The 26,337-nt window shown below is 42.0% G+C and overlaps 1 protein-coding gene and 1 pseudogene across 2 annotated transcripts in view; one reads left to right on the forward strand and one right to left on the reverse strand.

The window, feature by feature from the left end:
* Positions 1-198: 198 nt before the first annotated feature.
* Positions 199-1,440, reverse strand: LOC102831781 (annotated as a pseudogene).
* Positions 1,441-8,012: 6,572 nt separating this feature from the next.
* The window catches only part of MAPKAPK5 (mitogen-activated protein kinase-activated protein kinase 5), a 38,764-nt gene continuing 20,439 nt past the window's right edge, over positions 8,013-26,337 (forward strand). The window contains exons 1-8 of one of the 2 annotated variants that reach the window (XM_006870456.1): positions 8,013-8,306; positions 8,338-8,800; positions 18,485-18,558; positions 19,068-19,143; positions 20,086-20,183; positions 22,736-22,844; positions 24,571-24,660; positions 25,748-25,843. In XM_006870456.1, coding sequence (XP_006870518.1) covers positions 8,765-8,800; positions 18,485-18,558; positions 19,068-19,143; positions 20,086-20,183; positions 22,736-22,844; positions 24,571-24,660; positions 25,748-25,843 — 579 coding nt within the window. In that variant the 5' untranslated portion in view covers positions 8,013-8,306; positions 8,338-8,764. Of the gene's footprint in view, positions 8,307-8,337; positions 8,801-18,484; positions 18,559-19,067; positions 19,144-20,085; positions 20,184-22,735; positions 22,845-24,570; positions 24,661-25,747; positions 25,844-26,337 lie in introns of those variants that run through there. The other variant, XM_006870455.1, reaches the window with a different exon arrangement.

The raw sequence follows: 26,337 nt of genomic DNA on the forward strand, positions 1-26,337 counted from the left end.
TTGATATGTCACTTATAGACAACATATAGAAGTATCCATTCTGTTCTTTGTCCTTTTTTTTTTTTTCATAATAAAATCTATTCTCACACAAATCCACAGCTTTAAGACAGTAAAAAGAGGCCTGGTGTCACTGAGGGAGGAAGACACCAAAAACTATCAGTGGGGAGGCAGGGATATCTCAGTCTGGTTGGTGCTGGGTTATTGGCTGTGCTCAATGTATATGGAAATGTTGATTTCTTCTAGAAGCTCTGCCACATTCACTTCAAACCTGTCCTGGACATCACTGAGTATTTTGGCATCATTCTCATCAGACACAAAAGTGATAGCTAAGCCTTTGATGCCAAAGTGACCAGCAGGGGCCACCCAGTGAAGGTAGGTGTCTGAGTCCTTTCAGATAGTTGAAGACAATGTTGACCTGCTCAATGTCCATCCTTTGGCTGACTAGATTGGTGGCCACCAGGATACACCACTGGAAATCCTTGAATTTCTGGTAGCGTGGCAAGCACTCCTCCTGGGCTAGTGATGGCTGGGAAGTTCTGTTCCACCAGGAGCTGGGCAAGAGCCATGTAGCACGGCACTGAATTCATGAAGATCACTACCTGATTAAACTCCAGCACATCCAGGAAGTCAAAGAGCTTGTGGTTCTTCTAGCTGTCCTTGAGCTTGAGGTAGTACTGCTGCAGCCCATGCAGTGTGAGCTTGGGCTCATCATCCACAACCACCTCCATAGGATCTGCATGAACTTCCTACAGACAGGCTGGATATCCTTGCTCAGGGTGGCACTGAACATCATGCACTGCTTCTCATGGGGTGTCAGGCCGATGATCTCCGGCAGATCCCACCGCATGTCCAGCTGCTCCAGCATCTTGTCACACTCATCCAGCACAAAGTGCTTCACGTTCTTCAGGCTGAGGTTCCTGTTCCGCACTAGCACAGGATGCAGCCTGGGGTCCCCACTACTACGTGCAGACAGCTCTTCGTCAGCACTTCTTCATCCTTGACATTGGGCATGTACTTGGAGAAGTGATCATACTCTTTGCTGATCTGTAAAGCTAGCTCCCGAGTGTGGCACATGACCAAGACTGTCACTTGTCCATTGATGGGCTCGATCTGTTGCAGACTGGCCAGCACAAAGACTGCTGTCTTGCCCATCCCAGACTTGGCTTGGCACAGGACGTCCATCCCCAGAATGGCTTGGGGAATATACTCATGCTGGACCTCAGATGGATGCTCAAAGCCACAGTCCACAATGGCCCTCAGTAGCTCTGGCTTCAGCAGAAAGTCCCAGAAGCCAGAGTTGTGGATGGACACATAGGAGCCTTTGATGTCTTTCTTGGTAGGAGCTGGAGTGCTCTCTGGAGGAGCCTGGGGCTCTTCATTCTCCTCACAATCCAGAGGCTCATTTTCCACATCCTGTTTGGCATAGTGCTGGTTCTTCATTCGCTCTGCATGCCTGTTCTTTATGTCTCTTGACTGGTACATTTAAACCATTTACATTCAGTGTAACCATCAATAAGTCTCATTTGATTGTTGTGACTTTTCTGTGGATTTTGTGTGTTTGTGTAGTGCTGCTGGATTATTTGTTCCATATAATTTTCTATGCTGAGTTCATTTTGTAGGTTTTCTTTTCATTTTCATTTCTGTTGTGTTCATGTTTACTAAATACTTCTGATTTTTCCTTTTATTCTGATGTGCAGGTGTATTATTTGTCTTTGAGGCTATCCTCTCATTTATTAATATTTTCCCTACTTTAAACAGTCTGTTTTATCTTGAAATCTATTTCACTGCCTTGCCATTTGGAAGTTCTGTATATACACTATTCCCTTTTTGTGTTGTAGTTGACTTCATTATACACTGACATCTCTGGTTTCCTATTTTCAGTTTTGTAGATTTGTTTTAAATACCTCTAACACTTAATTGTTCTCATGAGGAATCTGTACCTGGACCAAGAAGCAGTTGTTCAAACAGAACATGGGAACGCTGAATGTTTTAAAATTAAAAAAGGTGTGTGACAAGGTTGTATTCTTTCACCATACTTATTTAACCTGTATGCTGAGCAAATCATCTGAGAAGCTGGGTTATATGAAGAAAAATGTGGCATCAGGATTGGAGGAAGACTCATTAACAACCTGCAATATGCAGATGATACAACCTTGCTTGCTGAAAGTGAAGAGGACTCAAAACATTTACTGATGAAGATCAAAGAGAACAGACTTCGGTATGGATTACATCTCAATGTCAAGAAAACAAAAATCCTCACCACTGAACCAATAAACAACATTCTTATCAATGGAGAAAAGATTGAAGTTGTCAAGGACTTCGTTCTTCTTGGATCAACTATCAACACTCACGGAAGCAGCAGTCAAGAAATCAAAGGACATGTTGCATTAGACAAATCTGCTGCACAAGAACTTTTTAAAGTGTTGAAAAGTAAAGATGCCAGCTTGAGGACTAAGGTGTGCCTGACCCAAGCCATGGTATTTTCAATAATCTCATATGCATGTGAAAGCTGGACGGTGAATAAGGAAGACCATAGAAAAATTGATGTTTTGAGTTATGGTGTTGGAGGACAATATTGAAAGTGCCATGGGCTGCCAAAAGAACCAATAGATCCATTTGGAAGAAGTGCAGCCAGAGTGCTCATTGAAGGCCAAGATGGCCAAACTTCATCTCTCATACTTCGGACATATTTTCAGGAGGGACCAGTCACTGGAGAAGGATATCATGTTTGGTAAAATGGAGGGTCAGAGAAAAAGAGGAAGTCCCCCAACGAGATGGATTGGCCAAGTGGCAACATCGATGGACTCAAGCATGGCAACAGTAGTGAGGATGGCCCAGGATCTGGCAGTATTTCGTTCTGCTGTGCATAGGGTCGCTATGGGTTGGTACCAACTCGATGCCACCTAACAACAACAACATATCTGAATGGAAGGAGCTCTGGTAGCGTATTGGTTAAGAGTTGGGCTGGTAACTTCATGGTCAGCAGTTCAAAACTACTAGCTGTTCCAAGGGAGAAAGATGAGGATTTCTGTTCCGTAAAGATTTACAACCTCAGAAACCCACTCCATGACCACCAACTATATCTGGATTGAGTTCTGGGTGGTATTATCATGTATGGTTATCTCAGGTTGTTGTCTGCTGGTGTTGGTTTTCAGTCCAAAGAACACCCTTTAGAATTTTTTGTAAAGTTGGTCAGGGCATTACAAATTCCTTTCATTTCTGTTTATTAGGAAATGCTCTAATTTCACCACTGTATTTGAGAGATAGCTTTGCTGGGTATAAGATACTTGGTTGGCAATTATTTTTTTTCAGAACTCTGTATGCCATCCCATTGCCTTCTTGCCTGCATGGTTTCTGCTGAGAAATCAGCATTTAGTCTTATTGGTTCTGCTTTGTAGGCAGCTTTTCTTTTTTCTTGAGCTGCTCTCAGGACTCTTTCTTTCTTTGATTTTGGAAAGTTTGATTACGGTATGTCTTGGTGATTTTCTTTGGGGATCTATTGGGGTTTATTCAGCTTCTCGTATGCTTATCTTCTTGTCTTTCATGTTAGGGAAGTTTTCTTCCAATAACTCTTTGATAATTTTCACTTTTTATTTTCTCTTCCTGTTCTGGGATTCTAATCACAGTTAAATTGTTCCTCTTCATGGTGCCCCACATAACTCTTAGGCTTTCTTTTGATTTTTTTCATTCTTTTTTTCCTGATTGTTCTTTTTAGCATACTACTAATTAAGAGATTTATCTTCAAGTTCACTAATTCTGGCTTCCATTGCTTCAAATCTTCTCCTTTGCCCTTTTGATTTATTGTCCATTTCTGAAATCTTAGTATTAATCATCTGAATTCCAAATTGTAAGTTTTGAATTGTTTAAAAATTTGCATTTATTTGTCTATTTGGTCTTGTACTGCTTTCCTGAATTCTCCTAAAGTTTTTCCTGTGTTCTCCTTGCTTTCTTGGATCTTTTTGTCAATCTGTTGAAGGTACCAAAATATCATTTTTTTTGTTAGTTCACTTTTTTCTTCAGAAATGCTTTCTGTATCTGCATCTTGGTCATTTTGAGCCATTCTCTAGTTTTTGTGTGAGCCAAAATCATCTCTTATCTCTGGGGCATTGTGGAATTGTATTTGTTGAAACAGTGCAGTGTTTTGACCTAGAGGGTTGAAATCTCTGGTGGGCTTCTGCAATTCAAAGATCTCATGAGGTGGTTGTGAAAGGGATCTGACAACAGAGTTCCTAGTCCTAGATGGAGTTCCTATTTGCCTCAATGTTATCTATGTTCAGGCACTTAACCCAGAAGTAGTTCATGGGGGCCCTTGGTTGAGCTGATTTCAGGGTCTATTAGAACCATTGGGAATTGGGGGCAGGGTGACTGATTAATTGCTGGTCTGTTGGCTTTGTGGGTTTTGTAAGTCTGGAGTGAGCCCACCTGAATCAGGGCAACAAACTGGCATACCAAAGTTCACACTGGTGTGGCTCCTAACCATGTGGCTCCAAACTCCTAGAGAGCAGGGTCCACACTGGTAGATGACAGTGCAAGCTGGTTACTTCTCTGGTCACCATAGGAAAATGAAATTGTACCTCTCCTGTCACCTGTACAAATCTTCTCTGCTAGGCCTCACTCCACTGCTAAAGCTGCTCACAAGATGGTAGAGCCATGTCTGGCCAGCCATTCACCAGTCAGTCTCTCTCTCTCACTGTCTTTGCTCAGTCTTTCCTCCTAGCAAGCACTTCATCTACCTCTCTAACCTTTCCTCTAAAGTTCATGGTGCCAGAATTTTCATATGCATCTTTTTTTTTTTTTAAATTTTATTTAAGTGCTTTATGGTGATTTATGTGATAGTTTACATGGGAGAACATTAGCTTTAAATTCATCCTATCATATATCATTACATTGCCATGGTTACAATCCCCTCCATGCATCATCAACCAACCAAAGGGTATATACTGCAAGCCTGCTCCCCCACCCCTGGTCCTCAGTACACAGCCCCTTTCCCTCTCTGGATCTCAAGTCCCCAGCCACTCCATCTCTTCACATCATCCTCTCTGTCTTCATCTCAGGCCTCACTGCTTCTCTGGGTAGGGTCCTGCTCTCTGCTCTTCTCCCCTGATGGTCCCAGGGACCTCTGCCTCTAGACTGCAAAGTCAATCACTCCCCTCCTTTTGCTACAAAACATCTACATTTCCAACCCTCACAATCAGTCCTGATAACAATTATTCACTATTGTATCACAAGAGACCTATCCCCATCTGCTTTCATCAGCCCTTACCAGACAGACTGGATATAACTCAGTGGAGAGTCTACCTTCCTCCGCAAATTCTGGATCTAGGCTCCTCTTTTGTTTTTAAAATAAATGTTTTATTGTGTGATTATTTTACATGGGGGAACATCAGTTTTACATTCATTCTATTATACATCGTTTCATTGCCATAGTTACCATCCCGTCTATGCATCATCAACCAACCAAAGTGTATACCCTGCAAGCCTACCCCCCCCCCCCCAACCCATGGTCCTCAGTACACAGCCCCTTTCCCTCTCTGGATCTCAAGTCCCCAGCCACTCCATCTCTTCACATCATCCTCTCTGTCTTCATCTGCTTCTCTGGGTGGGTCCCACTCTCCTCCCTTCTCCATTGATGGTCCCAGGGCCCTCCACTCCTAGATTGAAAGGTTAGTCACTCCCCTCCTTGCTATAAAACATCCACCTTTACATTTCCAGTCCTCACTATCAGTAGGCTCCCTCTTGAAAGCTTATAAGCCTGTAACTTCTTGCCCCTGTGTGTGCTTTCTTTGTTCTGTGTGTCTTGCTTTGCTGAGTTCATGCTTTTTATGTTCTTTCTTGTGAGTTTCCTTATAGCTTTAATGTTTCCACGTTCTTCTTGGAATTTCATTTTCTTGGTATGTTGAAAAGTGTTACTTTTCTTTGAGGTTACCTTATAGTCCATTAACTTTTCCCTCCATTTAGTGCAGTGTATTTTATCCTGTAATCTACCTGACCTTCTCACCATCTGGATCTCTGTTCCTATGTGTTTACCTTCTTTTACATTGTAATTGTTTTGATCATAGACTGACCTCCCAGATTCTCTGAGTTTGTTCTTATAGTTTTGTTCTGTTCTCAACTCTTCCTTCTGTCGATTTAATTCTGGGAGGTGCTGCCACGTATGTCAGTCTCTGGATGTTGTCTGTGCTTGTTGGTTCTCAGTCCACAGAACTCCCTTTAGGATGTTTTGTAGCGCAGGGTTGTCTTTGACAAACTCCCTTAGTTTCTGTTTATCCTGGAATGTTTTGATTATACCATTGTATTTGACTGATAGCTTTTCTGGATAAAGGATTCTTGGTTGGCAGTTTTTTTCTTTCAGGGTTTTATATATGTCTCCCCATTGCCTTCTTGCTTGCATGGTTTCTGCTGAGAGATTCAAGTTTAATCTGACTTGCTTGCTTTTGTATGTAACACTTCTGTTTTCCCTAGCTGCTTTCAGGAGTGTCTCCTTATGTTTGGTTTTGGAGAGCTTGTTTATGATATGTCTAGGTGATTTTCTTTTGGGGTCTATCCTTCCTGGGGTTTGTTGAGCTTCTTGAATATTTATCTTTTCATTTTTCAGGAAGTTACAGAAAATTTCTTCCAGCAGTTCTTCAACTATTTCCTCTAAGGACTTCTGTGATTCTTCTTGTTCTGGAATGCTGATAATTCTTACCTGCTTCCCCTACCTGAAAGTAGAACCAATTGCAGGAAACTTATCTGGTTCCTAAAGCTTTGGGAGCATGATAAAACCAAAAACCAAGCCCACAGCCATTGAGTTATTTCTGACACACAGAGGCTTCTGTGATTGCACATTTTTATGGGAGCAGGTAACCATACCTTTCTCCTGTCAGGTCTCCTTGATACATAATTTATTGTTATTGTTAAGTGTTTTCAAGTTGGTTCCAATTCATAGAAACCCTGTGTAGGGTTTCCAAGGCTGTAAATCTTTGCAGGAGCAAAAAACTTATTTTTCCTGCAGAACAAGCAGTGGGATCCTTCTGCTGACTTGTTGGTTGGCAGTCCTGTAATTATCCTACAGTGCTTCCCTGACACATAAAGTTGTTGTTAACTGCCATAGAGTTGGTTCCTACTCCTAGTGACCCTGTATAGTTTCTAAGGAGGGGCTGGTGAATTTGAACCACCTTGCAGTTAACAGTCCAGTACCATACAGTGTCTACAATGCATAAGAGTTGTTATTAATCGCAGGCGAGTCGGTTCTGATTCATACCAATCCTGTATAGGGTTTCTGAGGAGTGGCTGGAGGGTTTGAACAGTTAGCATTCCAGGGCTTATCCTACAGTGCTACACTGACTGCCATAACGGTATTATGTAACTGTTAGTAACAGTTGCGTGAATGAAGAATAATGATCAAGAGATGATCAACCAAAAACTTCTCAGATGTGCTTTATAAGTTGTTGATATTGCCTAAAGAGTTACTTTTGGAATACAAAGTTGGATTCAACTTCTGGAGTGGCAACGTCTCAGTTGTCCTTAAGCCAGTTTAGGTCCCCGGACATCAGCTAAGTCATCTGTAAAGCGAGAGTAAGAACATACTTTCCTCCGTGTCAAATGCCAAAACGTTACAAGACTAAAAGGAGCTAATAGAGAAAAAGCGCTTCACGCACCGTTGACGCTCCTTAAATAGAGTTATTGCTCCTGTTGTTACACACAAATCTAAGATAAGTGCTGGATTGTGAACCACAAGGTCAGCAGTTTGGGTCTACTAGCCCATACTACAGGAGAAAGATGAGGCTTTCTGCTTCAGCAAGGATTTTTAAGTCTCAGAAACCTATACAGGGTAGTGATACATCGGAACCAACTAGACAGCTCTTAACAACAGGCAACAGCTGCTTTCAGCAGGGTACTCTTCACAGAGGGTTACTGTGGAAATCTCACCAACCTGGCAATAAGAGAGACGTCAGGACGCACGCGCAATTCCGCGTGTTAAGAGGCGGTCTCCATGGGTCTGGTTACGTCAAGCCTCGCTCCATTACGTCATTAGTGCAGCGCCAGAGCTGCAGAGGCCCCAGGGGCCTGGTCTATGTGTGGCGCGCCACAGGGAGGCCCTGGTAGGCGCCTGCAAGTCAGTTGCGGGGCTTGGGGGGCGGCTAGGGAACCTCAGCGGACGGCGACCAGGGGTGAGTGGAGCCGTTGAGACCCGGAGCCTGGCGGTAGCAGAGACGGCCCGGAGCTCAGGCGGAGCACAGCGCTGGCGGTCGGCGGGGCTGCCCGGCGCGGCTGTCCTGGCAATGTGTGGCACTGAAGTGGCGGTGGGAGCAGCGGCGGCGGCGGTAGTGGCGGTAGTGGCGGCAGCGGCAGCAGGCTCAGCTTCGGCTTTGCGGCGGTGCCGGCGGCGGAGACGGAGGCGCAGGCTCTTCCTGAGGACCTGGCGAGCTCGGGGCTAAGCGGTGGCCCAGCCAGGCCCCTGCACAGTGCCCTGAGCCAGGGCCCTCCTTGCTTCGCCCTGCCTCGGGAGCCTGCCTCCCCTGCTGGGGATGAGGCCGAGAGGCGGCCGCGCGGGGCCCAGCACAAAGGCTTGTCCCCAGGGGCCACCTCCTCCATCACTGCTGCCACCGCCAGCTTAGAGCCGCCTGCTGAAGCTGAACCAGTGGCGCCGGGACCCTGGTCCCCCTCTGTCCACGGGGGTGGCTGCTGCCAGTCTTCTCGAAGCCCCTTGCTCCCTCGGCTGCGGTGGGACGGGGCAGCTGCGCAGCCTCCGCCACTCCCGTCAGTCGGGGGTCCACGGAGGATGTCAGAAGAGAGCGAGATGGAGAAAGCCATCAAGGTAAGGGGGAAGTGCCTCTACATACCCGCTATGTCTCTCTGGCATTGTAACTGCTCTAGCTTCAGAAAGGGGAGAGAACTCAGCATGAGAGATTCCAGCAACTTTCAGGGTTCCACTTTTACTGGATTACATGCATCGCGTTTTACAGCCCGGGGCAATGAGTTTGTGTAGGGTGCATTGTCCCACTCCCTCCAACCTCCCTGGCTAAAGTAGTAATGTGATTTTTTTTTGTTCCGTTAGCACTTGATGTACGTAGGACTGAGGGATCCACTGAAGAGGCACTTTGCACGTTTTGGTAGCTCCCCAAGTGTCTCCAGCACTTGCCTCTAGATGGGCTTCTGCGGAGCGCTTGGAGACATTGACTTTGCCCATTCCTCTTCATTTGTTTGAAACCATCCTCTTGGAAACTGCAGTTTCAAAAAGACTGAAAGATTTGTCGAAACCTACAGGTTCGCCAAAACTGAACATCATAAAAAAGAGCAGGCTTACTGGCCAGATAGAGACTGGTGGAACCCTGAGACTTCCGCCTTTGATTGCTCCTCAGGGTTTTCTGTGTCTTGGTTTTCAGCCAAGCCATAAATAGGTATATAGATGGGACAGCAACACTGGGAAGATAGGCACACCATAGAACGATGCACCGTTTGAGGTTAAAAGGGCAACATTTACCCAAGGCCAAAGTTCAGAGGGTTGGGAAAAAATAAACGAAAACAAGAACCACAGGGAGGAAGTGGAATAAACGATAGCACATTGAAGGGATTACAGTCATTGAACTGAAATGAAGAGTCGAATTTATTGAATGAACAACTGATGATCTGTTCTGTAAACCTTCACTCGGTTCACACACACACACACACACACACACACACACACACGGTTCACCTTTCTACCAAACACACACACACACACACACTTCACCTTTCTACCAAGCCTGCCCTTTGCCATATTGTCCTCACTCTCCATGTGTTCCATCCTCCTTTCCTCTTCCTTCTACCCCCAGGGAGTATTTAGTTATTTAGGAAGAACTAACACTCTGGTAGCTTAGTGGTTACGAATCGGGCTGCGAACCACAAGGTCAGCAGTTTGAAACTACCAGCTGCTCTGCGGGAGAAAGAGGAGGCTTTCTGCTCCCATAAAGATTTACAGCCTCGGAAACCCTGTTCAGGGTCGCTATGGGTCGGAACCAACTTGACAGCACTTAACAACAACAACAGTATAGTAAGGAGCTTTGTTAGCTTAGTGGTTACGAATCGGGCTGCTGACCTCAAGGTCGGCAGTTCGAAACTACCAACCGTTCTGCAGGAGAAAGATGAGGGTTTCTGCTCCCGTAAAGATTTGCAGCCTTGAAAACCCTGTACAGGGTCGCTATGAGTTGGAACCGACTCCATGGCACATAACAACAACAACAGTATAGTGACTTAATGCTCTGTTAATCAAAAGAAAAATGTCTGTTTTAACATGTGCCAGATAAAGACATAATATCCTTTTTAAAAACAAAGTAAGTTTTGTCCACAGAGCAAAATGTTATCTTTTAACTTGACAGCTATACCTAGGAAATGAGAGACTTGGGTAAATTGATCACTGACACTTAAAGTCTGATATGAATTATTTTACTTAATCCTAACAGTGTTAAGTCAACCCAGTGCATTAAAGACCTTCATTTTTGTTTTAGGGACAAACAGCAGTTGGCAGCTTGCGGTTGTTATTCTCTTGAAGATGTAATCACTATTACCACCAACCATTTAAAAACTTAATAACTGCATCCATTTTCGGAAGGATGATAAGTTTATAGAGAAGTTCTTGGATGGTGTGAATGATTAATGTGCTCCTGTGTCCACCTCATTGTTTGTAGTTCAAGTTCACTCAGAGTTTCCTTGAAAGAAAGGGTTGGTGGTCTACTCCAGAAAATGAGCCATTGAAAACCCCGTTGAGTGAAGTTCTGCTCTGACACACATAGGTTCCATGAGTCAGAGTTAAACTTGACATCAGCTAGTTTAAAGTTTATAGCAATCATAACTATACCTTCTTAAAGGAGGCATCAAAATACAACTTACATATTGGTGGTGGTGGTTATGTGCCATGGAGTCGGTTTAGACTCATAGCAACCCTGTACAGGATTTGGGAAGCAGTAAATCTTTACGGGAACAGAAAGCCTCATCTTTTGCCTGCGGAACAACTGATAGTTTCGACCTGCTGACCTTGCGGTTCACAGCCCGATTCGTAACCACCTTGCTACCAGAGCTCCTTAACTTAAAAATTAAGGAAGAACAAATTTCTATCGATAAAAATAAAAGTTCAGAAAGAATTCTGTGATGTATTCATTTTTCCTTTTGGTACCATTTTACTGGTACAGAGTCGTGATTTGCTGCCTGAAGTTCTATGACTGAGTTGTGAATCAAGACATATGTGGCAGACTCTTTTTCTTTAACTTTTTATTGTGAAGGTTTACAAACAGGATCATCAGTGCTTACATTTTCATCTCAGTGCTTACAGTCCCCTCTCTGTAACAAGTTATCCTACTTCTTCCTTGTGGCTCCCTATTTAAATCTTGCATTTCAACAAATGAACAAAGCAAAAATATTTGATGCACACATACAAAACAAAACAAAAATGCACTCATTTAAATGTCCAAAGGGCACATTCTGAAAGCCAGTTTTCTGCCTGCAGGCACACAGTCTTACTCAGTTCTTGTGCCTGGAGCTGGTAGCTGCTCTGTCTCTCCATGCCACTGCCTCGGCCACAGTCTCTGCTATCCTGCTTTTCTCGCTCCACTCATGGTCTTCCCTCTTGATGGTCCTAGGATCGTCTGTTTCTGAAATGAAAGATTAACTACTCCCCCTTTCGTTATATATCTTCGACAATTAGAGTTGTGACAATCACAATGCTGTTAACAATTACTCAGAACTGAATCATAAAATCCTATTAGCATCATCCCTTATCCCCTTTCACCAGACCCATCTGGAAAAAAGGAAAACTATTCATTGGGGATTCTACGTTACCCCCCCTCATTCTGAAACTAAGCACACCCATGAAAGCTTGTAAGACAGCCACTTAATGCGTTTATATCCAACCATTCTTGATAGTCTGTGTCTATATTGCCTGTCTCTATCAACTCTGGTAGCATAGTGGTTACAAGTCGGACTGCCAACCTCAATGTCAGCACTTCAAAACCACCAGCGGTTCCGTGGGAGAAAGATGAGGCGCTCAGCTCCCTTAAAGATTTACAGCCTCAGAAACCCTGTACAGGGTCACTATGAGTCACAATTGACTCCACGATACTCAACAACAACAGCAATCAACTCTGGTGGAGTCCTGGTGTGGCGCTGTGGGTTAATGTGCCAGACTGCAAAGCCATTTAAACTGCAAGGTCAGCAGTTCAAGCTCACCTATATAGGGTCACCATGGGTCGGAACTGACTTGACACTTAACAACAACATCAACCCTGGCGTAAGATAATGCACTGGACCTCAAGGTCAGTTTGAACTGCAAAGTCATCAGTTCAAATTCACCAGCTGCTCCTTGGAAACCCTATACAAGGCAGCTGTGAGTTGGAACCAACTTCATGGCACTTAAAACCCTCTGAGCTTGTTCCTTGATATGAAGAATCTTCCAGTTGGAATTTTGAGCAGCTGTATTCATAAGCAAAAGTCCAGTTCATCATATTGTAGCAATTTACACTTGCTTACAGTATCAAACATCTTTATCTTCATTTGGTCGGGTTCTGATTAGCTTGGCCCTAGCCATCCAAGCTAAGTCAAATGAGTACCAGCTGCAAGTTTGGGAGTTCACAGTCAGATCAGCTGGCCCCTGATCACTCTCAGCCCTAACCCCTAGGGGTTGGGTCAGTGGCTATGTATGGGCTCAGGAGTTCACATAACTCCTTAAATTCAAACCAGCTTGCCCTTTCTTTTCTCTCTCTCATCTCAAGGTCAGCAGGTGCCAATGGAATATGTCCAAACTCAGCCTGTGTCTTCATTCTGTATTATCCCCCATTTCCACTCACAAGTAGACTCGGGTGGTCACCAGTGAGCATACTAGACTGCTCATGGGTTTCTTTTAAATCTCAGTCCTGGTGGTGGTGGTGGTGATAGTGTGCCATGGAGTTGGTTCTGACTTATAGTGACCCTGTATAGGGTTTCCAAGGCTATAAATCTTTATGGGAGCAGAAAGCCTCATCTTTCTCCCACAGGACAGCGGGTAGTTTTGAACTGCTGATCCTGATGGGTTGACTTTTCTTGACTTGATGCCTCCAAGGGAAAGAGCTGCTTGAAATGCAAAATGATGTGGTAGACTCTTAAATTCAAGTATTTCTCGTCTGCTTTGTGCCAGGTACTGCTTTAGGCACTAGTGATTCTACCAGTCTCCCAATGTCCCTGCTCTCATAGAGTTTATAGTCTAGATAGGGGAGCTAGGCGTTCAACATATGTCAGTTTCTTCAAATTAAGTATAAACGAGAAGAGTTATTTTAGTTAGGTAGTATGGGAAGGCCTCTCCTGAGTTCATGGCATTTGTGTAGAGTCCAGAAGGAAATGAGACCGCAAGCCTCTGGTATCTGGGGGAAGAATATTCTAGACAAGGAGGATGGCAAGTACAAAGGCCCTGTAGTAGGATTAGTTCTTGTGTGTTCCAGAAACAGTAAGGTAGCTGGAATGCAGTGAGTCAGCAAAAAGGGTTAGAAGATCATGTTATCCAGAGGTAACAGGACGCTTGGGTGAGTAGAGCCTTGTTGACCATTGTAAGAACACACATTTGGCTTTTACTCAGAGTAATAAAGGAACCAGAGAAAGATTTGACTTTTTTTTGTGAATTGAGTGAAGATTTATAAACAGGATGATCAGCTTTACATTCAACAAATTGTACACATACACAAATGGGCAACATTACCTACTGCTTACAAAGATTCTTTAGGTAGATATGGTTATAAATCCCAGCCCTGCCCTTTTAAAAAAAGATTAGATATGTCTGCTCCCCAAAAGATTCAATATTCTCCACCAACACCATAATTTAAATGCATTGATTTTTCTACAGTCTTCCTTATTCATTGTACAATGTTCACATGCATATGAAGCTATTAAAAATACTATGACTTGGGTCAGGTGCACCTTAGTACTCAAAGTGACATCTTTGCTTTTTAATGCTTTAGAGAGGTCTTTTGTAACCTGTCATTTGGTTTCTTTACTGCTGCTTCCATGAGTGTTAATTACAGATCTAAGCAAATTGCAAGTCTGACAAATTCAACTGCTTTCCTACCGTCTCCTCTGTTACTACAATATGTGAGAACAACAGCCAAAAGGTGGAAACAACCTAAGTGCCCATCAACAGATAAATGGATAAATAAAATGTGGTACACACATACAATGTAATATACAATTCAACCAGCAGGAGAAATAAAGTCATGATACATGTTACAGTTTGAATGGAGCATGAAGACATTATGTTGAGTGAAATAAGTCAATCACAAAAGGGCAAATATTGAATGACCTCATTTATATAAAAAGACTAGATTTATTGGTCAGAGAGAGACCCATCAGAATATGGCCCTTAATCACCCTTTAGGCTTAGAAATGAACTCACTCAACTTTCAGTGAAACATTGGTGGTTATGTACCGTGGAACCGGTTCCGACTCACAGTGACCCTGTACAGGGTTTCCGAGGCTGTAAATCTTTACGGGAACAGAAAGCCTCATCTTTCTGCCGCAGAATAGCAGGTAGTTTCTAACTGCTGACCTTGTGGTACGCAGCCCAATTTGTAACCACTATGCTACCAGAGCTCCTCTAAACAATGGACAAGTCTAAAAGGGGAACAGTAATACTGAGAAAGTACACATATCTAAGATAATCAACCACCTGACATCAAGACAAGGAAAGGTAAATGTACAGAGACTAAGGTTCATTAGTGATTATCAACACCAGCTACTCCAAAACACAAAAACCAGGCAGTCATCTTTGGAGTCTTGGTGTGACGCTGTAGGATAAACACTGGACTGCTTACTACGAGATTGGCATCTGCTCCTCAGACCCTTACACAGGGTCGCTGTGAGACAGAACCTACTCGGCAGCACTACTAAGAACAACACGGGTGGGGGGGGGGGAAGTGGTTAATGATGATGGAAAAAGGGCACCCACTAAGCATTGCAGTCGATTATTATAACTGCTGTCAAATTGTACACCTGTAAAAAGCTTAACTGTGTGGTATATATATTTACACCAAAGACAAAAAAATGCTGCGAGGCTGCTTATGTACATACAACCAAACACCTAATGGGATTTGGTTCCTTGGTTAGGACATTTAGGATCATGGTTTCACAAGATCTTTTATAACCTGTTGGTTTAATAATGTGTTTAGTGCTTCTATTCTACTTCCTAGTTCATTTTATAGTGCATGGGGCCTTGAAAGCTTTCCAAGGTACAACAGTTGGTTTCTATTCACCTGAGACAGCAGGAAAAAGTAGAGTCGGGAATAGGAGGATATGGAAGGTGTGGCTAATTGCCTCCATGAACAACTGTCTCCTTTGCCATGAAACCAGAAGAACTGGATTATTGTTACCATTACTGAACATTTTGATAGAAGAATCTTGATGAAAAGAAGGGAGATGCAGAATAAAATTTTAAACTTTCATGGATTCTAGACTTTCTGGAGCCATAGAGGGTAGATGAATCCCCGAAACTATTGCTCCTTGGTAACTCTCGCCTTTAAAACAAAATTATCCCCTGAAGTCTTCAAAATGAACAATAGTTTAACTAGTGAAAGAAAGTCTGCCCTGAGCATTGTGTGCTTTTAAGAACGATCTATACGGAATCATATATGGAGTCCTGGTGTGGCGCTGTGGTTTAACGCACCCGACTACAAAGTTGGTTTGAATTGCAAAGTTGGTTTGAACCACAAGGTTCATGGCTCAAGCTCACCAGCCACTCCTTGGAAACCCTACACAGGGTTGCTATAAGTCGAAACCGACTCGGTGGCACTTAACAACAACAACATGGAATCAAAGTGACAACTGCAGCGTGAAAGATTAGATAGAAATCTTAGTGGGGCAGTGATTTAAAGTTAATGAGAGAAGAACAACTCAGACAAAGGTGATGAGAGTAATTGTACAACTGGAAGAATGTAATCAATGTCACTAAACTACATGTGAAAACTGTCTAGTTGGTAATGTTTTGCTGTGTATGGTTGCTTGGAGTGTCCTGTGGAATCAGTCACTCCTCAGAACCATCTTGTATAGGATGTCCGAGGCTGTGCATCTATACAGGATCAGAAAGCCTCATCTGTCTCCCATGTAGTGACTGGTGGATTCCAACTGATGACCTTGAAGTTAGCAGCCCAACTCGTAACCCACTATGCTACCAGGGCTGTATATGAGGTGGCTTCAAAAAGTTCATGGAATAATTCCATTGTTTTTTCATCTAATTTTCCACAATTGTCCCCTTGTATGTTATCAGTAACAATAAAGTAAAATTTAAAGAAAAAGAAAATATGTCACTCACACAGTCTTGTCAAAAGGTGTGTGAACTTCCAAATGGCAAGGAAATCAAGTAGATTTCAAGATAAAACAGACTGTTTTAAGCAGGGGGAAAATTAATTAATTACAGGGCAACCTCCAAGAAAAAAATAAGACATCTGCGTATCAAAATAAAAAAGAGAAAAATCAGAAAGATTTAGTAAACATTAACACAACAGAAATGAAAATGAAAAGAAAACCTATAAATGACGTGAACTCGGCATAGAAAATGATATGCAACAAGAATCCAGGACCACAAAAGGTGTGTGAGTAATAACTTCTTTTGCCCCGCTGGACATTATTTGTGGCACCACTAGCAAAGGTGCAAGAATTAAACCTGGAAAGGATGAGAAATGTAAGAAAATGGGTTGAGATGTTAGGATTCTAGAGACTCAGTGAAGCCACGATTTCTTTTGGCAGAGTCAAGTGTCAGAACTCCAGTCAGAGGCTCGAGTGGTTAAAGTCTGGTAAAGAAAGTGTCGTCATAATAAGTACCGGCACCATGAAGAATTTAGTGTAACAGTGGCTGTTACATTTCTAGAGCTGGACACAGAAATAGGCCTTTGATTTGATCATAACAAATAGTATCTAAAATAATAGATTTCTCTTATCCTTAGATTCTCTTATGAGAGTACATGATTGCACTGAGTTGAGGAGAAGCGTTTAGAAAATTTTATTCTGTTATAAAGCTTAGATTATGCTCCAGCTCCCTCTTCTTACTACCTTTCTTTCAGTCTTCTCAAACACTCAAATCAACAGGCCAGCCAGCATAAATGTGACAGAAGTAGATTAAGGGTAGGTTTGAAGTCTGTTGAGGAGGTAGCAAGTGAAGACAGAGCTTAGAACCTCCCTGACAGGGAAAGCCTCATCTCTGATGTATATGCTGGGTCCTAGGCACAAGTCTCTAGGTGGTGCAAGTGGTTAAACACTTGACTACTAGCTGACAGGCTGTCCATTCAAACCCACTCAGAGGCACCTTGGAAAATAGACCTGGTATTCTGCTTCTGAAATGTCACAGCCTTGATAACCCAATGGAGCTATTAGACTCTGCACACATGGCATCCCCAAGAGTCGAAACTGACTTGGCATCAGCTAACAACAATAGGTAGTTGTCCATGATAGTTGTAATGGTTCTGGGGAGAAGTCTAAGCCATACAGTCTAGTCTTGATAGTGTCTGGTGATCATGGCAGAACTCCTTAACCCTGGCATAGAGTTAATCAGAAGAGAGTTTGGTCCTTCCCATATCAGCATCCTTCATCATCTAGTGTTAGTATCCCTTCCCACAGATACTGAGCGTTGTCTGTATGCAAGAAAGAGGCAGTAGAAAGGTATGGAGCTATGAAGGCTATTGCATACATTTAGACATTTCCTTGTGCAGAAGTAGTATTTTCATTTCAGAGCTTAACTGGGTGTCTGACACATACGATGTACTCTCTAATGAATGAACTAATAACCTGTTCCCATGGACTAACAAGATTCTAGCACTAAACATGGTCTACTAGATTGTCATTGCCATAAGACAATGGCAAGTTTCTTGAGTTTTGGTCTGCAGTTAGTTTCATGTTCTACCTGTGGAACCCTGTGAAAATGAGTTCTAGATTTAACAGAATAACATCCAGATCCAGCTGCCAGGAAGGCCCTATTCTGCAGTGGCAATCAGGGCAAGGCAGTTCCTGCTATGGCTTCGCAAGCTTCAGTTCTGAGATGGGGGTGGTTGGCATTATCTCACTTTTGGGTTCCATAATTATTTGAACTTTTAAGTTATTCACTTACTCCAACAATCTGATCAATTTATTCAAGGATATAGGCTTCTGCAGCCTAGTGGCCTTTATCAGACCATTTTTTCCCTGGAATCTCAAAAAGTAAACTTAACCATTGTTGTGAAGAAGTATTGAGTAGTTGAAGCAGTTTGAAGGAATACAGAAGCATTGTCTATTCCAGTGGACGTCACAGATGAATGTCTTTTTATCAAGAAGTCCTTGCTTTCTCTTTTGTTGGAAAACAAAACCTAACCTAGTCCTTTAGAAAGGCTGTCTAGTTATAATACCCTGTAGGAACACAAAGCTCTGCTTTTTAGATTCAGAAGATGAGATGTTGAATAATAAGATCTTCTTTTGGCTCAGCACTGTATCACTATTCACCTTTTTAACTGGGGAATATTCTCTGCCCTCCTCCCTTTTTTAATAGGAAACCTCCATTTTAGAGGAATACAATATCAATTGGACTCAGAAGCTGGGAGCTGGAATTAGTGGTCCAGTTAGGTAAGAGACTCACGTGAGAACTATGGCAAAATTGCGCTGATGATCCTTTGCATCGTAAATGAGAAGTGTCAGGTATGTCAGATTTGAGAACTAACCTTATGTAACAAGTGGAAGTATTTATGTTAAGCTCGTTCTCAGATATTTAAAATGTAGTGACATGACAGTGTGACATGGCTTATAATAGGGAATGCTCTAAAATATTGAGGCTGTGGAGCCTCTGTTAGAGTTGCTCTTAGCCAGGAGAGGCGGCTATTATTTTTGTACTTGCCAACTGAAAGTGCGTTTCACCTAGGAAAGACCCCTGGCTTAAGAGCTGAGGCCTGAGCATTGTGCCGTGGAGGGTGGGTGAACAGCTTTTCTGCCTTTCCTCCTGTTAGCCTGGGAAAGGTTTCTGATGCGTCTGGATAGTACCATGACTAGGAAGTGTAGTTTTCAAAGAACAGACTTTTACATTCATTTTTCCTTGTAACATAGATGGTTTCTCATTGAATATTTTTCTTAAAATCTAGAGTCTGTGTGAAGAAATCTACCCAGGAACGATTTGCACTGAAAATTCTTCTTGATCGTCCAAAAGCTAGAAATGAGGTATGGTCCTTTGTTGCCTGACTTGCTTAAACATTTGAGGAGCTTAAGAATTGTTCTTTCTCTAAGGCAATTTCCTGGAGAGAATACAGAGACGTATACAGAATTTTATATCTGTACTTACCCCTTCTTCCTTTTTCCTGATATTGTTAGAAAGCATTTCTGGATCTGTTAACACTGAAGGATGTCACCTAATGGAGTTAGAGGTGGCTGAAAGGAAATAAGACTCTCTTTTAATTAATGGGATCCTTGTTTGCCCAAAGTATTTGGGTTTGCTCCAGTTTCTACTTATTAGAAAAAAGTGCTTGAAGAGTGGAAGGGTCAGGTGAATGGTGTCTTGAAAGTGATGCTACAAGATATCTTTGAGGATGTTTCTAGGTGTTTTAAAAGCACATTTGTTTTAAATCATCAGAATGTGGTGCTGACTCATTAATAACATACAACACAGTATTCCTTTACTTAGAGAGATATTGATAAATTTTTAAATACAGTGCTTGTTTTTTTTGCTAGTTTTCCATTTGTTAGTAAATAGAAAGTTGTTGTTGTTATGTACCGTGGAGTTGGTTCCAACTCATACTGACCCTGTACAGGGTTTCTGAGGCTGTAAATCTTGCCGGGAGCAGAAAGCCTTATCTTTCTCCCACAGAACAACTGGTAGTTTCGAACCGCTGACCTTGAGGTTCGCAGCCCGATTCGTAACCACTACGCTACAGAGCTCCTTAGTAAATAGAATAGTTGAAAGTAAATCTGTTAGTGAAATTTTAATCTTGGAAAGAGTGTTAGGAGAAAATCCATTTTTTTATGACACAATTCTAGTTGTTAGGCATACCCTTTTGCACCTGGTGTGGTAATAATATGGTGGTCAGTTATATTTTATGGGGAAAGTTTGGCAAGAAAATGTTGGTATGCCCTATGAACAGAAGCATTCCCTGTATTCTCTTTAAGGTACGTCTGCACATGATGTGTGCCACACACTCAAATATAGTTCAGATAATTGAAGTGTTTGCTAACAGCGTACAGTTTCCTCATGAGTCCAGCCCCAGGTAAGACTACCCCGGACCATCACTACATGCCCACTTTTCTATTTGTTTGCCAAGGGTCAGTGGGATCTTCCACTCTTGCATGTGTGCTATTTGTATACTTTATATTTTCTAAAATTTCAAACATGTAATGAATCCTCAAATATCTGTCACTCAACTTCAAGAGTTAACCTATTTTGTCTGATCTTGTCATCTATACCTGTGCCCACTCTCAGGCTCCCCCAATTATTCTGATCACGTTCTCTTTTAAAAGAGCATTTAATTTAGATTTTAAACTGATTCTATTTCTAGTTAGCAAAAGAGGCCCAAATATTATTCTAGGTAAAGTCTTAGAGGCTGACATGGCAAAAAACAAACAAACCCCAAACCCTTATTACTTAGTCTGATTTTTTTTTTTAAAGGAAGAGATTGACATTCTTTTAGTCACCAAATGTTTGGCAAACCCATTGAATGGTATTCCAAGTCTCTTCCAGGAAATTTAAATGAAATAAGATCTGATTTCTGTGGGGAGATTAAGATCTAAACATAACATTGGAGCACTGTGACGGGGTGACATGCATGCAAGATTCTGAGCCCACCGAGAAGGAAAGCTGTTAAAACTCTACCAGAGTGGTCCTGAGTGGGTAGAAGTTGAAGAAGATTGGTGCAGGTGTCAGAGTTTTCAAAATGGAAAAAGAAGATAGAATTACAACTACAAATGGGAATCAACTGATTATTGCTCACAGCTGTGCTCTGTTAATGAACGCATTTGGATGGATGCTGGATGTATTTATGCTTAAAGAATTGTAATCACAATTCACAGAGTTTTTTTCTTTTGTTCTTACTTTAAGAATCTTTGCTCTTACTTATTTAGTAGCTGTGTAACCCTATCCAGCTATCTTGCTTGGCATGCTTTGGACCATATGGAAAGCTGGCCCCTAGAGAGAAAGTAACCATGACAACCCAATCACCAACTGAACGCCTTCAAGTTCATGTGCTACACAAAGTGGTGTTCTGTTTTCAGTATAGCAAGTCCACATGTTAAGAACATCTTACAACTGGTACTTAAGAATGGACTCCCATAAAGCTTATTGTATTGAAAACTTACATGGTTTATAATATCCAGCGCATGCACTACTTTGTGATGCTCGTGAAAACAGTGCAGCTCCTGTGTTCATTGACCCAAGGAAGGAGAACACGGTCTGTCTTCCTTTTTAAGTTGAATCATGTTGCTGTTAACACTGTGTGGCGTGTGTCCTTGTAACCACGCCTCCAAAGCTTATCTGATGTAAGTGCTGGTGATGCGTCAAAGACAAGAAAAACAATCATGATTGCAAGTAAAGTGGAAAACAAAGTGATCTGAAGGAGGTCATTGGAAAACTGTTAGGCAACAGTTTTCAATAATAGAAACAATTGGAAAGGATAATTTGAGAATATTGGAAAAGTAGAAGGCTACAATTATTACTCAGCAATGCAGTGGCTTAATTATTGAAATGGAAAGGCTATTAATAATTTGGTTAAATGATCAAAATCAGTGTAATATGCCTATTAATGTTCCTTTGGTGCAAAAAGAGGCTCAAAGCCTTTGTAGTGATTTAAAAAAACTGCAAATGAAGGTGACTGATGAAGAACTTGTGAGTAGGGGTTGGTTTTGTGGATTCAAAATGAGAATATACTAATATAACATTAAAGTGTAGGGAGAAGCCCTGAGTGCAGACAGGAGTGTGTAAGGGTTTTATATGCATGTTATTAAGTGCTGTAGAGTCAGTTCAGCCTCATAGCCACTCCTTATAGGGTTTCCAAGGAGCAACTCGTGGGTTTAAACTGCTGAACTTGTGATTCCCAGTTCAGTGTTGATCATACAGTGCTACAACAAGTAAAATATACAACAAATACTAAGCAATCTGACAATAAATCAGAACCTATTCCAGCTTACCTACAAATTCTACTTAAAGACAGATTTAGGAATGGATCTCATTCCTAACACTGGGATTGCCTATATACTTTTTAATCAAACCAACTTCTGTCAAGTCAGTTCTGACTCATAGCACCCCTAGAGGACAGAATAGAATTGCCCATACAGTTTCCAAGGCTGTAAATCTTTATGAGCACTAACTGCCCTATCTTTTGACTGCATAGTGGCTGGCTGGTGGCTTCGAATTACCAACCTTTTGGTTAGCATTTAAGCACTTCAGTCATTGTGCCACCAGGGTCGTACACTTAGTCTAGCTGCCTTAAAACACATACACAAATGGTCACTTAAAAATCCTCTCTTTATCATCTAGTAATAACTAGCTTAATATCTTTGAAGGAATTGTTGTCTTTGAAACTAATTCTTTTACTTCCATCTTCCTGGGAAGTTGGAGGTTGGGGCTATTCCTCCTACACAGTGTTCAGCAGGTGGTGTCAGGTACAACCCATAGAGTCCTGGTAGGACTGGACTTAGGGAGTGCGAATACACTCTGCAGGTATCGTTAGTTCAGCTACTTGGTGTTTTAGGGTTTTTTTTTTGGGGGGAGGTTGTTTTTTTTTTTGTTTTGTTTTTTAACTTAACAAAATCAAATGCTTTCAAACAGGGCTCGACTCTTAATTGTAATGGAGATGATGGAAGGGGGAGAACTATTTCACAGAATCAGCCAGCACCGGCACTTTACAGAGAAGCAAGCCAGCCAAGTAACAAAGCAGGCAAGTTCACCCCAGGTACCAAGCAAACTGTACCAACAGTGTTGGTAAGCAAGTGCAATTTCACTGGGGGGAATAAAAGAAAGCTTACAGAGAAGCTCTATTTGATCTCTCATTGCCTGCTTTGTTATACAACCAGAAAAGATGTCTTGACAGGAGAAAATGACCCCTTTTATGCGATAGGAAACAAACTGTGTTCTTAACATTTTCATGACTGAATTATCTTCTTCTCTGAGTTTTTTGGTTGATTGTATGTGTTTCCAGTATTAGAAGGCATGCAGAAATTAAAGGGAAATCTGTAATAATCTTGATACAATTAAATGGGATACATGTGTCCCAAGTAGACTCTAGTGGTAGGATTGGTAGGGTGAGGCCCATTTCTTCAGATTCATACAGTTACATAGGTACTCACCAGGCAATAGCTTGTACTACAACTGGAATAGCAGCTTCCCAAGAAACCTGGGAGGCTGGAAATGTAATTGGGTGATAAATGTCTCATAGTCATGTAAGGTTAACTGTCAACTGTTTCCAAAGCCTAGTGTGTGATTTAAATAAACTCCGGAGGGAAGGCAGTTTTACCTGGTTGTAGACAATGGATGCCTGTGTTTAGACATGCAGCTTCCATGCACTGTTATTGGACTTTGAGATAATATGCTGCTGATGCCACCTGAATGGTTGTCCAGTATAAAAGCATGTTCGATGATAGCTGTGCATAAGATACTTCCTGTATGTGAACCATCTTCTCTCTCTTCTCTTCGGGCTTCACTAGTATTCTCAGATCTTTGTATTTCGCAGTTATATTCTCCCTATTTTGACATCACATTTTGTTGCTATAGAAATGATTTATAACACAAACAATTCTAGGATTCCAATTGGAAATAAACTCATTAGGAGGTGGAAAGCTAAACCCTTAAAGCTTATCTTCAGGGCTTAGAAGTAGGCACAGAAAACTGGGAAGCACAGCCTTATTGGTTCATAATAGTTATTTTCTTCCAAATTTTCTATGAGCCTCAAGCAGCTTTCCATGTCCCCTTTCTGGTAGGAAGGAATTGATATGTGGAATGCTACAAAAATTCCATACTAAGAATTGAAACACAGGTACGATTTGTTATTTCTATTTAATTTTTAAGTGTCATCTTGAATTTTTCAAATATGAGCTAAAGAAGGATCTCTTAATAATCTTCTCTAAAATCAAAACCTTTCAACTCCATGCAAACAAACAGGATGAGCAAAGTTGGGAACTAAGGTTGGGAAAATCCTGTCACAGATTTCAGGTTTTCTGGCAGGTAGAGCACGAAGTGGAACTCCCAGGGGAGTGCTGCTCTCCTGAGCTAGGCACCAGGCTCTGCCGTGCTGTGGGAGGCCAGCCCTGCCTAGTGGTCTCTCTGCAGTCCCTGGCAGACTTCAGATGCATACAAATGGAAGCATTTTCAGTTTTCAGTTTCTTACAGTATTTAGCTTTCAGTCTATTCTGACAAAGGCTTCTGTTCTACTCTCGTGTTTTCCTTTTTGTTTAGTAGAATACAAGTCGCAGTTAAACTAGGCTTCATTTAATTTCTTTGCTTTAGTACTCCAAGTCTTACTTAATTTCTGCTTTAAAGTTGAAAACTGATCACATTATTAACTGACTCGATGTAGGATTGTTTGTTAACCCCTGAGTTCCCTAAGCCAGGGGCAGTGAACACCTGTCTTTTTAAGAAGGGCGTTGCTGCTCTGTGTCCTTTTCCAGATAGCGCTGGCTTTGCAACACTGTCACCTGCTGAACATCGCACACAGGGATCTCAAGCCTGAAAATCTGCTATTCAAGGATAACTCTTTGGTGAGAAGACTTGCTTTTGTGCTTTTTAGTGCCCCCTTTCAGCACATACCTCTCAAGCAGGGATGGATGTGTTTGCAGTACCCTGAATCATGGGGAAGAGCCTTTTAGGCCCACATGGCATATTTCATTCACATACTTGCACTAGGAGAATTCCCTTTCATGGGAAAATTGTGTTATACTCTTGGCACTGAATATTTTGGGAGCCTGGTGGTTCTAGAGGATAAGCACTGGACTGCGAACCACAAGGTCAGCCATTTGAGCCCACTGGCCACTCTGAGGGAGAAAGACAAGGCTTTGTGCTCCTGTAAAGATTTATAGCCTTGGGAACCCTATACAGTGTCACTGTGAGTTGGAACCAACTCAATAGCACTTAACAACAACAACAGCTGAAAACTTTGCATCAATTTTTGATCAATATTTGTGGGACTTAAGATTTTGGATTATTATTTGCAGGGGCTTTGGAAAGTAGCAACAATTACATGCTGTTTTATGTCACCTTGAAACTTAATATCTGCTGTTCCCCTCAGAAATGCGTTTCCCCCTTCCACCCCAAGACCTGCCATATATACCGTGCCCCACCAAGTAAGCTGCTCTGCTCTCAGGAAACTTATAGCAAATGAGAAGAGCACAGTGCTACTTTGGCATGATACAGTCTTAGTGTTGCTGTTACCAGTTATCACAGCCCCTGGTGGCACCGTGGGTTAAGGATTGCACTGTGAATTGCAAGGTTGGAGATTCACACCCATCAACCACTCTGGGACAAAGATGAGGCAGTCTGTTCCCAGAAAGTTTGACAGAAACCCTGTGGAGCAGTTCTACTCTGTCCTCCAGGGTCACTTTGAGTTAGAAACAACTCAACAACAGTGGGCTTGGGCTTACAAGTTATAAAAACAAAGTTTATATGTGAATTCATAGAAATTCCTTATTTCTGTATTAATTTAAGAACAATTCCTGAATTTGAATCCTTCTCTCTAGACTTGGAACCTGTTGTTCAGAGTCTCTGATCTCAACCAGACTCTTGCAGTCACATTTTCCTTTAATGTTTGCTGAGAACACCAGAGTCATAACTTCCATTTATGTATTTTAGGATGCCCCAGTGAAGTTATGCGACTTTGGATTTGCCAAAATTGACCAAGGTGACCTGATGACACCTCAGTTCACTCCTTATTATGTAGCACCTCAGGTAAGTGTGTGCACTTCCTACCTGTGGACTATTTCTGTTTCTTTGCACAGATGGGTGCACGTGACAAATGGGAAGTAGGAAAACTCAGCTATAGAAATTCAGATAGTTTCATTTGGTGTAGGTATTTTATTTAAATCATCTTTATGGAAGTATGATTTTTGTTGCTGTTGATAAGTTTAGGACTCCTGGTGTGGCACTGTAGGATAAGCACTGAGCTGCTAATTGCAAGATCGGCAGTTCAAACCCACCAGCTGCGCCTTGGAAACCCTATACAGGGTCGCTATGAATTGAAATCGACTTGATGGCATATAACAATGTTAAGCATGTAGTTTGAGTTTTGACAAATGTATATCAGCAATCAGGTAGAGAACATGCCCATTACTTTAGTGAGTCCACTCCCAACTTAGCCCCTGGCCCCAGGCAGCTCCCAAATTGCTTTCTGTCATTCATAGTTAGTCGTAACCTCTTCTAAAATTTCATCCAAATATAATCAT

The sequence above is a fragment of the Chrysochloris asiatica genome, unplaced genomic scaffold (genome assembly GCF_000296735.1).
Source record: "Chrysochloris asiatica unplaced genomic scaffold, ChrAsi1.0 scaffold00142, whole genome shotgun sequence".
Lineage (NCBI taxonomy): Eukaryota > Metazoa > Chordata > Mammalia > Afrosoricida > Chrysochloridae > Chrysochloris > Chrysochloris asiatica.